At 53.8% G+C, this 14,290-nt stretch overlaps 7 protein-coding genes across 7 annotated transcripts; 2 read left to right on the top strand and 5 right to left on the bottom strand.

Annotated features, from left to right (window-relative positions):
* Positions 1-2,377: 2,377 nt before the first annotated feature.
* BO82DRAFT_353673 (uncharacterized protein) lies at positions 2,378-3,199 on the bottom strand. The gene has a single exon (XM_025635022.1). It carries the CDS (start codon positions 3,148-3,150, stop codon positions 2,533-2,535), a length of 618 nt encoding a protein of 205 aa, XP_025492621.1. The 5' UTR covers positions 3,151-3,199; the 3' UTR covers positions 2,378-2,532.
* A 1,087-nt stretch (positions 3,200-4,286) lies between these two features.
* On the top strand, positions 4,287-5,202 carry BO82DRAFT_353672 (putative GPI anchored protein). The gene is made up of 2 exons (XM_025635021.1): positions 4,287-4,505; positions 4,570-5,202. Exons 1-2 carry the CDS (start codon positions 4,380-4,382, stop codon positions 5,119-5,121), a joined length of 678 nt encoding a protein of 225 aa, XP_025492620.1. The 5' UTR covers positions 4,287-4,379; the 3' UTR covers positions 5,122-5,202.
* Positions 5,163-7,331, bottom strand: BO82DRAFT_61773 (putative DNA photolyase). Its single transcript, XM_025641390.1, has 2 exons — positions 5,842-7,331; positions 5,163-5,782 (listed from the first exon to the last, which is right to left on the bottom strand). The coding sequence occupies exons 1-2, from the start codon at positions 7,223-7,225 to the stop codon at positions 5,205-5,207; spliced, it is 1,962 nt and encodes a 653-aa protein (XP_025492619.1). The 5' UTR covers positions 7,226-7,331; the 3' UTR covers positions 5,163-5,204.
* Positions 7,332-8,237: 906 nt separating this feature from the next.
* On the top strand, positions 8,238-9,277 carry BO82DRAFT_382926 (NAD(P)-binding protein; the record flags this gene model as incomplete). Its single annotated transcript, XM_025637977.1, has 6 exons — positions 8,238-8,279; positions 8,331-8,489; positions 8,545-8,651; positions 8,713-8,958; positions 8,988-9,028; positions 9,087-9,277. 6 exons carry the CDS (start codon positions 8,238-8,240, stop codon positions 9,275-9,277), a joined length of 786 nt encoding a protein of 261 aa, XP_025492618.1.
* A 176-nt stretch (positions 9,278-9,453) lies between these two features.
* BO82DRAFT_333793 (uncharacterized protein) lies at positions 9,454-10,116 on the bottom strand (the record flags this gene model as incomplete). The annotated part of the gene is made up of 1 exon (XM_025633235.1): positions 9,454-10,116. One exon carries the CDS (start codon positions 10,114-10,116, stop codon positions 9,454-9,456), a length of 663 nt encoding a protein of 220 aa, XP_025492617.1.
* A 968-nt stretch (positions 10,117-11,084) lies between these two features.
* Positions 11,085-11,849, bottom strand: BO82DRAFT_61757 (NAD(P)-binding protein). Its single transcript, XM_025641389.1, has one exon. It carries the CDS (start codon positions 11,702-11,704, stop codon positions 11,120-11,122), a length of 585 nt encoding a protein of 194 aa, XP_025492616.1. The 5' UTR covers positions 11,705-11,849; the 3' UTR covers positions 11,085-11,119.
* A 1,221-nt stretch (positions 11,850-13,070) lies between these two features.
* BO82DRAFT_401410 (uncharacterized protein) lies at positions 13,071-13,733 on the bottom strand (the record flags this gene model as incomplete). Its single annotated transcript, XM_025639253.1, has 1 exon — positions 13,071-13,733. The coding sequence occupies one exon, from the start codon at positions 13,731-13,733 to the stop codon at positions 13,071-13,073; it is 663 nt and encodes a 220-aa protein (XP_025492615.1).
* Between the last annotated feature and the right edge of the window lie 557 nt (positions 13,734-14,290).

Raw genomic sequence — 14,290 nt, 5'->3', positions numbered from 1 at the left:
TGACCCTGGCCACCCTAACCAGTTCGGATCCGATCTCCAAATCTACCTCAATCTGTGAGGTTGCAGTGGCGGGTTCAGAACTTGATGCTCATCATGGTCCGCAGCTAGCCGGCGGAGACCTTGTCTGAAACCTGAGCACTGGTAAGAACTTCTCTGCTGCGCTGACTTGACATGTGAGCTCTGTGGATTACAATAGTCTTGGTTACACAGTCAGCCAAACGATGGATGTCCCTCTGTCTTTGTAGAGTGGGGTACTACCACGGTTGCAATCATGAGGGTTAGAAGTATCTTTCTGTATTGGCAAGTCACCACATGCAGCTGTTCTGATAAGGAATCGCTAGGCAGCAGTGCATGAGCACGAGCTGGAGGTCTCGGAGCAGACGGGTATAGGCCTATGCTAAACTGCTAGTGAGTCAAGTGAGATCGATGATTCCCCGGGGAAGTAAATCCCTGCACATTGTCTGCGTCAGTTCTTTGTTCCCGGTGCTCGGCGGAATGTCTGGTCACGTTCTCGAGGATTAACATAGTCCAAGCGTTGGCGTGCCTATGCGAGATTTTCGTGGGTACGTCAACTCTGGCTCTCACGCGGAGACCAGTGGACTACAGGGACATGAGTGGACTTGGTATAGCGTTGGTGCCGCATTGGTGACGGTTCGCTTCGGCCCAGCTGTACAGACACAGCTGGCCGCATCAGCCAGGAGATGGCCCCGAGTCGAATCAGGTGCCTGACAAGCGGTAGTGATGTGTACTGTTCTTCATATTAGCTCGGCTCATCCACTTCGGTGGAGAATAAGGGCATTTCAGAACAGTACATAGAAGAATTAGTGCGACGTTCGTAGACCGTAGAGAATTCAATTATGGTTTGTTTCTATGTTAGATCCAATCCATACAACATCCATCCGGTGCCCGATGGCTGGGCTGCTGCAATGCGCCCCTTCGAAGACAGAAGTGCCAGTCCAATGTCTGGTGGCTGAATTCGAGGAGGGCTTTCTCCCAGTGACAAGAATGCCAGTCTCCTCGCCACCGACACCATGGTGAGACAACGCCACACTTTATATGGATCAAGAATCATGGGTTTGTATCGCGTTGCGCCTCGCGCCTCGATGCAGTGCGCTCCTCACTCAGGGTGATCATCTCTGTCCGTCTGGAGAACTAGCACCTCCTGGTGCCATAAGAAAGTCTGGCCTGTCCACCATGACAAGACATGTTTTGTAGCCCGGTACAAAGATGATCGCCCCCTCCTGCTCCTCTCTGAAATTGGGATAGGTACGCACTCTGACGGGATTTTTATGTGGTCTGAGACGGACAGTTGGCATAGCACCTACTCCAAGATTGGGCTGTGAAGCAACAAGCGCACGGTGCGCGTCCAAAACAGACCCTAGGGAGGCCAGTCCAGGGGTGGATGCTTGGCGAAAATCTAGGTAGACGGACCTTTGGTCGGGGAGGTGTTCCAAGAAGGCGCTGGTAAATGGCTGGGCCACTCGGATGATATCTGGACCACTGTGGGAGAGCGTGACATGCACGATGTATCGCACATCTAGTTCCGAGCCAGTATGCATACTTGGCAAGATTGTCACAGATCCGTCAATCTCAGTAACAGTGGTGTAGCTGTCAGGTGAGAGGGAAGCTGCTCTTTTATACAAAAGGTCGAGAGTTTCGGCTGAGATGGGCGAATCCGAAGGATAATGCTGGCTTTCGTCTTCTAAGACCATAGTCCCACTGTTTCCTATAGTAGGCCAACATCAGCTGTCAACCCATGTCGCCCATATCATCGCACTTCCTCACATCAACCTCAGTTCACCCAGGATATAGCTCATGTACAAAATATGGGTCATCCGGGACGAGAGAGACGGATGGTGTCTGGAGCAGGCACGTCTGGATTGAGAGCCACCCATTGAACACTTCTTGCGGTCGGCGTTCCCGCGTCGCCGGTGCTCCACCTCAGGATCTAGAGGAATGGTCGTGTAAGCTTGGAAGGCAAATTTGGGCTCAGACATCACTTCATCTTCCTCACCGGGGTTGAGATATCTGACTAGGTAGTTGGTTGCCGGCGTAGTAATCGATTCTCTGGGTGCAGTCCTTCGTATTGCCACGAGGGACGAACCATGTTGTCTTTACTCGTTGGAGAGTCGATGAGGATGTGGATGTAGCGGTCAGAGCCAGAGAATGTCGAATGATCTGAGTGGTGTCAGGGGGGAAGAAGAGAAGTCTGTGGAGGACAGAGATTGTTGATGAGTTTCTTTTGGGCGGGCGAAGTAACACCGAGAATGCAAACAGCACATACAGACAGACACATGTAAACCATTCACTCACACTTAGTATCGTCTTCTACATGGTCAGTGAGGAGATCTCTACACTACGCAAAGGGCCAAAGGAACGGGGGTATAAATGCATCACATACAGATCACGAGGCTAGATAGATGTCCGGTTTGTCCGGTTATTCTCAATCCCAAAGTCATTTCATCCATCCACTAACATGGTTACATCCAAAATACAGAGTCAACATCCACCCTCCTCCCCAATCCTCCTCTCCTACAGCAAGGCAGCCACCGCCGCAGCTGCGACCATAGGGGCCGCGGTGACCATGGCGCCCACTGCCCCGTTGCCGTTCGCCGCACCAGCCGTCTTGGTGGCGGCGGGCTCCGTCAGCGACTTGACTCCGCCGGTGACCACCAGCTCTTGGAAGGTCTTGGTCGTGCCGTAGGTGGAATGGGTGGAGGTGGAAGACGAGTACGATCCGCCGTCGAAACTGCCCGTTACGGCCACGCTCATCGTGCAGCTGGCCGACTCGGTCCACGACTTGAGGGAACATTGGTAGGACTGGGTCACGGTGTAGTCGTAACTGGTGCTCTTGCCAGAGGTTGAGGCGATGTATTCGCCCGACACGCTGACGGTCGCGGGACCTTGAATGATCGTCCACGAGTGCTTGATGTCACAATCGGTCTTGGGGGCGTCCTTGAGACAGCCCACGTGGTAAGTGGTGGCCTTGGCGTTGACGCCGGCGACACTGGCCGCCGTGCTGGTCCATCCACCGTAGCTGGGAAGGGTGACGTCCCAGTCCGGAGCGTAGTAGCCCACCGTGGTGGTCTTGTCATCGGCGCTGGCCGTCAGCACCGACAAGGTGGCGGCGAGGAGGAAAGCGCCGCGCATGATGTCCAAGTGGAACTTTAGAGAGGAGGATGACGAGGGCTGTCGAAGATGAGGGTTGGAGGATCAGCAGAATATCACCGGGGAACAAACCTTTTGAGAACACTCCCGGAGCGCCACCCGCCTTAAGTATGGAGAAAGGAGGGGGCAGAGGGTCGACCAGCCAGGCGATGACAGTCAAATAAGGCAGACTAGGTACCTGCTGGTGCCTTCACCGTCTGCGAATCAGCGCTTGCCAACTTGATGAGCGTAGGCGCCGTGAACCCCGGGCGAGTCAACATTCCGTTAGTTTCGTTTTAGCGGGGGGTTAGCGGGGGGGCTACTGCCTGCATGGGGTCAAGCCCCATCTGACATGCGTTTACAGGACTGTACAATTGGTCCAAAGTCTACTGCAATCTCGGACCTTGGAAGGACAGGACTAACAGGACTGACAGGACTGATAGGAAGTCCGGTTCCTCGGCCCGCTGCAGGAGACACAAGAGCATGTGGAGTAACGTCTGGGAGCGTGACATTTGAGAATGTATTGGCATTTGGCACCACCCTTTACCTTTCGGGGATCAGACTTATTGCTGATAAATGCCTGTCTGACTGATGCATAAACTCTAGCATCCACAATGTTGGTTTATGCTTGTGTTTCAGACCTGAGACAGATTGCTCGCAAGGGTTGTGAGGACGATGCGGGAGGCGAATACTTATATAACGACGTATGGAGAAGTTCGGTCGGAGATGACGGCATACCAGCTGTCTGACTTTGCGTCCGTTCCCCACATTATCAAACGTCGGGTCCTATGCCACAAAAAGCCCATTTAATCCATTGAATTGTCTTAGATCCGTGAGTATGAGCTTGTCGAGTGCGATGTGCACGCGGGTCCTCGGCAGTGGATCAGTCGGCTATAGCCGACAGGAAATGACCCGAACGGCAGCCCAGCCCCCAATCGAGACTAGCCTCAGGGCCCTCAGAACGAGGCTAAACCTGATCAGGGTTCCGAGTCCCGGCACTAAACCCGTCATGGAACAGGATTTGCCAAGCCCAGCAGGGGTAGGTTTGGACCTTTGAGTCCAGTTCCACGCCGCCGGCGCCTGGACCAGACCCATGCCCCCCGGCCCCCTTCTTGTTGGTGAAACTTTTGCCACTGTTTCTTTTCTTCTTTTTCTTTTTGAACAGATGCAATATCTCTCTCTGCTCACAGCATTGCTTGGTTTTGGTTGATACCTCTCACACAACACACAAGATGAATGCCAAATGGCTTCTAGGGCTGGCTGCCGCCGCCCGCCTGGTCTCCGCGCAAACCACTGTCACCTCCATGTTCATCTACGATGCCGATCCCCAACCCTTGGTGGCATCTGTCATGGGCGTTGTATGTGCTTTTCATTTTATCTGAAGGACTGACTTGGAGCATCCATCAACTAACCTGGTGACAGGCCGCAACGGCAACCACCTACTACATCAATTGTCCTCCTGGAACGGACAGCTCCGACTGCGGCATGGGGCCCGGGTTGACCGTGATCGCAGGCCCGCAAACCACCTCCTATCTGATGGAGGAGCCTGACGAGGACTTCTATTGGTCGGTAGTGTGTTCTCTGCAAGGAACCACGACGGGTTCGTGCATTGAAATGGCCTCAGGTACCGGCGCCAACTTCCCTGGAACCAGCACCATCCCTCTCGACACCGACGACATTGCCAGTGGCTTGATGCCGGTGACTATCACCGCGGGGGCGGGCAGCATCACTGCCTCTGACACTGCCTCAGCCACAGCTTCGCCCACTGGTGCCACTACCGCTACCGCTACCGCTACCGGAGCATCGGCCAGCCACAAGTCTGCGACTGCTGATGCTAGCAGCACCACTGCGACCTCCGCTGCATCTGCTGCCTCAAGCACTACCAGCACCGGAGCCGGTGCTGTTGTTTCGAACGATGCCACTGTGATCTTTGGCGGTGCTGCTGTAGCGGCTCTGGTGGCGGCTGTTCTGTAAACAGGGCTGTATTATATCATTACTGTATATTACTACATCTATATATTCATTTATAAATTGGTTCGTTCAACATCATGAGAACCCTACTCCTTCTTTCGCTTCGGGCTGGGCGCTTTATCTTTAACCTCATCGGAAGTAGCCCCGTCTTCTCCGTCAACCACCCCATCACCACCAGACCGCTTGCGAGTGTGGTCCGTTAGACTCTTCACCTCTTGACCTGTCGTCTCATCCACCACCTTCCCAGCCTCATCGTGGAAGTCAAACAGCTCTTTCCACGACCCATCCATGACCTTCGGATCATTCCCGTAGAGGTTCATCTCGTATGCATGCTTGATCTGAGCAATGCAGAAGTCCCTGCGCTCGTTGAAATCGAACATCGGCTTTGGGTAGGTCGGCAGCCCGCTTGCCTCATCTCGATCGCTCGACCCGTCGCCAGTGACTCGGCATTTCCATTTCTTCTGGTCGGCAATGGGCGCCCGCCACGGCTCGTAGATGTACTTCTTGTCGAACTGCGCCAGCTCGGGACAGTAGCGCCGCACAAACCGCCCTTCCGGGTCCCATTTCTTGCCGAAGGCGATCGGGGAGTAGCAGCGGTAGTACTGCGAGAAGAACGCGGTGCAGGAGAGCCACATCCAGTTCCCGACGTTGGAGGCGGTTTCGTCTACGGTTCATTAGTGAATCTTCCAGGTTCTGCAGGCATGCGCAAGGGAGAAAACTCACGATCCACCAGCCATTCCTCGAAGACCTCCACGCCGCGTTCCCAGCTCACGTAGCAGCCGCCGCGGGTCAAGAAGCACGCGACACTGTGTCGTCCGAGATGGTGGATCCAGCCTTCCTGCTTCAGCTGCCGCATCAGTGCATCGATCCAGGGGAATCCGGTGCGCCCGTGCTTCCACCGTCGGAAATAGGTTTCTGCCTGGGGATCGTTGATCGTGTATGTTCCATCCAGCAGATGCTCGCCTCGCGGGACTTGGGAGTAGTTGGATTGCAGGTGCCAGGGGACGAAGCGGGCAATCTTGTTGCCCTGGGTCTGCGCATAAGCATACCCCAGAGCCGCCTGAGCTGCGAAATACATGTCCCGGAAGAGGAGCTGGCCCGGCAGGTTAGTCGGGATATGTGCGACCGGCTTTTTCTCGCTCTTTCTCTTCTGGAGCACGGCGTCGACATCCCACCAGAACTTTCGGACGGACAAGGTTCCGAAATGAAGATGGGGCGACAGCAATGTGGTAGCCTGAGGTTCGAATGCAGCGGGGGAAGTCTTAGGCTTTTCGAATGTACTGACGTAGTCTTCATCCTCAATACAGTCGCTGAGGATTCGAAGAGCCACCGATTCGCCCCCGCGATGCGGCGTCGTCGCCTGCGACGGGTCAATGCCTAATTCCTCGAGCGTGGGCACCGCGAAGTCCCCCTTCGGACCCATGATATTATGGTACTGTGTCTCCGTCTTCTTGGTCCGGTGCTCCGAGTTCACATCCAGCTCTGTCTCAGGAATGTCCTGGTTCAATTGACTCAGGTTCATGCGACTCTCCTCCCACGGATCCGGAACGCTGGTCGGGGCCTCCAGCGGCTGGTCTGGAATGCCGCCATTGAGCTTCTCAGCCGCCTTCTCCAATTGGGTGATGCTCATCGTGGGCTTGCGGTCGTTGACGCGCACGATCTCATCCGAGTCGAACAGTGTTCTCCCACTCCTGATCACCACCGTCACGCCCGCCTTCTCCGCCAGCTGCACCACTTGATTATCTCGATCCCGGGCGTAGGCATCGGTGTCCTTCTCGAAGACCAGATGTGTCACACCCCAGGTCTGCCACAGCTTCGGGAGCACGGTCTGAGGCGCCTCGCGCACGAGCCAGAGTCTCTGCTTCGGGTTCAGTTTTGTGTAGGCGGCGGAGAGATCTTGCTGGCTCTCGAGCAGGAATCGCCAGCGGTTGGGGCCGACGCGGGCGCGATAGACGTAGTGCGGGTCCCAGGTCCAGACGGGGATGAAGATGGATGGCTTGAGTTCCAATGCGGCGGTAAGTGCTGGAGCGTCGTGGAGACGAAGGTCGGTTCGATGCCAGAGGAGCACGACGGGCCCGCCGCTGGGTTTCTTGAGCTTGGGAGGCATGCTGCTCGACGATGGTGCGCACGAGGACGCGAAATTCGAATGGACGAGCGCTGCGCTCGTTGAGTCCAGCGACAGCAGCGAGATTGGTGTGTGAGAGAGAGAGAGCAAGAGAGAGAGAGATGAATCTCCTGCTGGTCTGGACTCCGCCGATCGGAATGCGACCGATCGGATGATGTCACGCGGTCCACCCTTGTCGGCGGATCGCTCGTTTGTTTGGTTTGGTTTGCTGTTTGATGAGTTTGGTGTGTTTGGTGTGTCTGTGGCCTCTGAGTTATTCTGCCGTCGCACACCGACAGTTGCTCGCCCACATTCCTCTTATCTTATCGGCCCAGCTTGCATCCAGCTGCGACATGGTCAGTTATTGCACAAATTGGAAATCACAGACTGGGGGGTCTCTGCTTACAACTACTGACTTTCCACTCTGTGACTCATATCAGTCATGGTTCCCCAGACACTTCCCATGAAGCACGTGGTGCGTCAGTCGTCCATGCGGAATATATACAAACGATGGGTGGGCAGGACGGGAGCTGACAATAGCACTGAGCTTACACTCTTCGTATAGTTTACCTTACTCAGTTTGTTGTCAATATCGGTTTGCGTCGTTCACATCAGCGTCTGGGTTCAAGGTACCTTGGCCTGTTCCACAGCTCTCTTGGCTGTCCGTTGGAAGTATCATCCGTCCGATCCCTACCAAAGGGTTATTCCGGTTGCCGGTCTGACAGCCTGGCAATGTAACGCAGGGTTTAGTCTTCTTGAAAAGATGGCTTGCCATCTTGCACCTGTGACGAGTTGAACTTCCCTCCTCAAATGATTCGCAAGAGTAGCCGCGTTAACACCACTCGTTCTCTCGGAGTGTCAACATGGCCCCACTGCGTATAATAGCCATGAGATCCGGACATATACGCAACGACTGAATGATCCTAGCCGCCTGAGTGCTCCCATCTTCTCTTCTCTGCTGGAACCGCTCATCTCTTCCCGTGCTCGCATCTATTCCATATCCGCGTCCTTTTCAATGCCTTTGTACTTGATCACCGGAGCATCTCGGGGCCTGGGTGTGAGTACAGTATCTAACCTCATATCAGCGATGCTGAAACGTGTCTAACAGTGGGGTTTCCTCCGCCAGATATCAAGCGATCCGGAAAATACAATCATTGGACTCGTTCGCGACAAATCCGCACCCGAGAAGAAGGTTACGGAGGAGCTGGAATCCTGCCCAAACATCCACATCTTGCAGGTGGACATAACCGCCTACGAAGGGCTACAGGTGGATATTTTCAATTCCAAGGATGGAGGTCTATTATGTGGCTGTTGATACCAAGGCAGCATCAGCTCAGACCGCGATCATCACCGGTGGAGGTCTCGACTACCTTATCGCGAATGCAGGCTTCGTGTCGAAGTTCGATGCATATGATGTAATCGGTGTTCTGTAGGTAGATTCCAATGCCCCTGCATCACTGCAAACAACTGACATATCTTTTTCTCATTAGTGACGAGCAACCCGCAGCGCTGGAAGGAGACCTCACGCTCTGCTTTCGAGTCAACGCCCTGGGCAATATCCATCTGTTCAACGTCTTCCTGCCCTCGATTTTTCAGGGCGAGGCCAAGAAAGTCATCGCTCTCTCCACCGGTTTGGCTCATCTGAGCCTTATTCCGAAGTATAATGTTGAGGTCGCGTCGCTGTATGCCATCAGCAAGGCGGGGTTGAACACTGCGGTGTCCAAGTTCAGCGCGCAGTATGCCAAACAGGGGGTGTGTTCATGAGCATTTGTCCCGGCATGGTAGAAACGGGTCGTTTTACAGATGGTACGTCACCTGCGGCCGTTGCATTGTCGTACTATACAGTGCCTCTAATTCTACCTAGCAACTCCTGAGCAAATGCGAGGCTTGGCAGGCATGCTCACGGCTTTTCGCGAGTATGCCCCTCACTTCCGCGGCTCCAGTACCCCCGAAGCAGCCGTGAGAGATGTGCTCTCGGTGATGCACAGAGTCAGTTTTCAGAACGGAGATGGCGGCACTTTCATCTCGCATTATAGGACTCAGCAGTTTCTCTAACAAGTCTCAGACAATATTTCTTATACATGCTCCGCCACATTACTATATTCATAGACCCAAAGACAACAAATCCACAAGAACTCCAGTTAGTCCCACCGCAAATCAAATATATTATTATCAATCACACACTGCATATCTCACAGCACAATCAAGTTCCCTTAAACCACAGCCTCTCTTCATAAACCCTTCTTCCCCTGATGATACTCAGGGTACGAAACCTGATACCCAAGCACCCACCTGCCCCACGCCGCCACCACAACCGTGAAAAGCCGACTCACAACCACCCCCAACCCATGCCACGGCATCGGCAACGCGAGCGGGATATCCGCCGCATGCAGGAACACCATCAGCTGGAACAGACTCGGCGCCTGCTGGGCGATCTTGCAGTCGTCTAAGTACCCGAAGAAATTGCGGAAAAAGCGCTCCTCGACTTCGTAGTCCACGGGCGAGAGTCTGACGTCAAAGATCAGCTCTTCGGTGGCGGAAGCGTTCTGCAGGCGGTGGTATGTCTTGGGCGGAATTGTCGCGGTGGGTTGGTGCTTTGCGTCCTCAGTGGTGGTGGCTGTCAACTGTTTCCAGGGTTTCGGATCCATGCCTTTGTACAGATTCATGCTGCCCATGACAATGCGGAAGGTCTCGGTTTGGTGGATATGGTAGTGATAAGGGGGCTCCATGATTGAAATGTCGCTGTCGCTGTTGCGGGGTGGCAGGGTTGTGCGGAACACGTAGTCGTCGTGCGAAGCGTAGAAGGAAACGGAGGAGCGGCCGTTTTCATACACGATGGGGTTCTGGGAGGCCCGGTTGATCCGGGGAGGTGGAGCGCGCAGGAAGGACAACATAGTGGATAGCTTGTTGGGAGGGTGTGGCGGTGATAATCTACACTGAGACGGGAAGACGGGTTGTAAGCCTGCATATATACCTCTAGACGAACGTGATGGCGGCTTATTCGGGCCCGATTATGGTTTGTTATGAGAGAAAGGAGGCTCTTTCATGGTTTCATGAGAGAGCTCACAAGAGGTCCTGGTGGATCATCGCCCTCGTATCCTGCACCACCGGGCCAATGATATGCTGGCGAGGTTCGTGATCAGTAATCATCAGACCCCCTTGACCGCTGCTTCGCATTCAGCTTGACACGTGAAGTCTCGAGCCAGAACATGGTAGGGCTGGAGAAGGCGGATTGAACACCGGACTTGGAAGTAGGGCTGGGCAACTCGGAACTGGGGACCGTGGCATTCCGGTCTTGTTGCCGCCTTGGACATCAGGCACCAACCACGATTCTCTACCTCGAGACCTTCTAGACCTTCATCACACAGAGTGGCAGAGGTACAAAATTGATCAGAGTCGGAATGTTTGTAACGCAAATGATCAACATTCTAGAGGTCAATGGCATTGGTGTCTTGTGTCTTGACAATGAACCAGTCTACCAGCATACGACATCCACTTGGTACAACCACTCAAATTACTTGGAGGCGCAAAAGTACGATCGCCAATCCCAACCACAGTACCTCGCATGTACCACAATCCCCGCGATTACTTAAACCAAGCACGGAAATAGGTATGCATCAGCTCACCCACGCTGGGCATCGCCAGCAACTCAGGAAACTCCTCCGGCGCTTGTCGAAGCTTCCGCGTGTCGAAGTACGCAGCCGTGCCGGCGTTGAGCCTCCAGAATTCAATATACTCGTGCAATGTATTGATCAACATCGACGAACCCTGCCTCAGTCACGGATCTGCACCTTGTCGGGATTCGGCGATCTATTCGGCCGCCGGTAAGCGGCGGAGTGGCGAGGAGCATTCACGGGTCAGCAGCTCAAAGGTCTCTTCAAACGTCACTGTTTGACTCTAGTCTGGCCGCACAATGTTGATCGCATGCCCTAGCGTGGCAGAGCACAGAGACAAGCGTAGAATGGCAGAGCAACAGAAACCGACGGGGGTAAATTGGTTGCGGAGACTGGGAGCGGCCGGATAGCTGCCAATACGGATACAGCTGCTCATGAGATAATTCACCAAGTCAGACGCTTTGGAGTTGCCGGTCACACTATGCCCGGTTACATAGCCGGGGCGGTGGATTGTGACTGGAAAGCCGTTGGCAATCGCGTTCCACGCCACCTGTTCTGCCACGGCCTTGCTCCGTGTATAGCCGAAGTGCTCTTTGAGAGCGTCCATGTTGCAGGGTGGCCGCTCATCTTCGGGGACCATCTCGCCCGCGAGGTGAATGACCGTACCCCACGCACTAATCGAGGAGGTATAGTGAAATGACTTCAGATGACCAGTATTGGCAAAGCGAAGCATATGGTACAGGCCCATGACATTGACGTCACGGTGGTATGAATAAGGCAGAGTCCAATCAACCACCGCGGCCAAATGAAAGACCACACTCGCCCATTCAGCAAGCTCAGCATACTGCTTCGCTCCGAGACCTAGCATGGGATCGACGAGATCTCCGGAAATTGTCTTCAAGTTGTACTCACAATTGAGCTGGAGACCATACTCATGAGAAGCCTTCTTGATTCGCGAGAGACCTGTTTTTGCATCGGGAGCTCTGACAAGACACGTCACCTGCTGTACATGCGGTAGACCAGCCAGCAGGGAGAGGAGGTGGGCCCCGAGGAAACCAGTTGCGCCTAAAAACAAAACACGGCCTTCGCCAGGGGTATGCCATTCTGGTGCCGTCTCCGCTATTGGGTGAAGGTCTCGCCCCAATTCCCAATCTCGTTTCTATAATTCAATATCGTCTACCTCGACATGATTGGCATCAAGCAAGGCAGTTGCATCACCGGGCTTCAAGTCCTCGGATGCATACTTGGCGCGGAGAATTCTCATCGTTGCCTTGCCGAGTCCCCCAAAGGTTCCTGCATTTGCGATCTCAAGGAGGGAGATTTCGATTTTGATATGACGGCGGAACCAGCTTCGAATCTCGATCGCCATGAGTGAGTCTATGGCGATAGCAGCCAATTCCTCCAGCTTCATGTCCTCTGGGTAAGACATGTGGGTCGCAATCATCTTGCCCAGCTCAAAAGTGAATTGATTCTCAGTCTCTGGATCGTTGAGGATGGATGGTTTTTTGTCAATCTCGGCGAGGAAGTAACGGAGCTTGTCTTCCTGTTCACCTAAGTCGGGCCCATCGGTATTTGAGAGATCACTCCAGGCTGCAAAACGAATGTCTCTGGCCCACCAAGGTTTTGCGTTACCTTCCGTAGAGTCCCACTCGTAATTATCCGGATGGCAATATGGGGGAGGCGTTGCACATCCATCGCCCTGGGAACGCACCTCTGTATCGAGCTCATAACATGTTCCGGAGAGTACCATCCAAAGCGCGGAACGTGTATCAATCCATCATGCACCGTGAACTCATGGTCAAACTCAAATTGAGAATCTTCTACCTGAGCTTTTATTGTGTCGAGGATGCCGAGAACACTCCGGATGGCATCGTTGTCGAATTAATCGAGCTCAATCGTCGCGGCCTTGATACCAATGTCCTGGCGAAGGACTCTCATCAATCCAGATACCAGAGCGTATCGCGGATCAGGCTTCAGGCCATACAGCGGATGAATTGGTCTGGTTAGCCATATTAGGTGTCCTCGAAGGGAGACGACTGACGTCTGGAAACTTTCGTAATTCTCGCGAGTGATGGTGTGCAAAAATGGGCTCTCTATATCCAACATGGAGATGACGTCAGTGTTCTCTGCTGGAGCGGTGCCTAGAGCGAGCCATCGCACATCCCAGCCATGTAGAAGAAGTTAAGACTCAAGTTGACGAGCCCATTTTGGGATGGGGCCATGATAAAGAAGATTTAGTACTCCCCTCTCACTTGCCCGTGATGATGAGGCTTTGACAGCATATTTGCGTTAATATGATAGGGGGCCTCGTTATCCAAGCGCACCACATCAGTACCGGTAAAGCCTGCTTCCAGCAGGGCATGATCCCATTGCTCAGGGCTAAGGTAGGACCGTTCGCGCCCATCATTTGCAAGCCACCAACTTGATAGAGCGCCCATGATGTAATCAAATATAGGCACATCGTGACTCAACTCCTGTAGCAACAAGCGTCCCTCGGGTATCAGAAGTTGCCTGACATTCTTCAGAGACTCGACAATATTGGGAGTTGCGTGCAGCACTACTTGACGGACTGATTCACCCGCCATAGCGGCATATGCTGCACAAGGAAACACAACTTCTCCGGTGATTCTATGATCTAGGAGCCAGAGAATGTTATCTAGCTGTAGCAGGTTTCTCCAGGCCGGCTCTAGATCAGTGGATTCGAGGCATCGCGACCCCAGCAGTTCATGATGCCGTGTTTCGCGTAACCGCCAGTCGTGCGCCATCCGAGTCTCGCTCCATAAGCGCTCATCATGCGTCCAATGGTACGGTGGGAGGTCCGTTAGGACTGTAGCCCGAGGAATGACTTCAGTCAAATTGATGGGCACACCACGGATGTGCAGATGACCGGCTGTCATCAGGAGGCATTCCCAGGGCTCTTTGCCTCTTACTAAGGTGGGGTATATTCTGGTCTCTGTTTCTCATCCACTTGGGATACAATGTGGCGCAAAGGCGCCTCGAGCACGGAGTGCAGGCCAATTTCGACGAAAGAATGAGATCCTGGGTGGGCACCTAGCAAGTGTTGGACCGCCGTCCTGAAAAGAACCGGAGACTCTAAGTTCTTTCGCCAGTAGACAGCCGTGAATTGATCGGGTTCCATAATTGTTTCGCCGGTGACGGTCGACTAGAAAGGAACCATGGTGATGTTGAACCCCATATTACTCAATCGTCGCTCATAGGCTTCGCCAACCGATTTCATATGATGGGAGTGATATGCAACGTGGACGGCCAGACGACGGCAAAAGACCATGTCACATGCGATGGCCACCCCTTCTTGAGAAACAATTCTGCCTCCTCGGCACCCAGGCCGACCGCGGCCATAGTACCTGAAGAATTTGCCGTTATCACAGCTTGCCCATGGCGGTATGCAATTGTCATCGCCGTTTCTGCTAAAATTTGCCCCATATGCATATGC

This window comes from Aspergillus uvarum (genome assembly GCF_003184745.1).
Source record: "Aspergillus uvarum CBS 121591 unplaced genomic scaffold BO82scaffold_22, whole genome shotgun sequence".
In the NCBI taxonomy this organism is placed as follows: Eukaryota; Fungi; Ascomycota; class Eurotiomycetes; order Eurotiales; family Aspergillaceae; genus Aspergillus; species Aspergillus uvarum.
The sequence above is the reverse complement of the archived record's forward strand: the minus strand, read 5'-3'. Positions and strand labels throughout refer to the sequence as shown.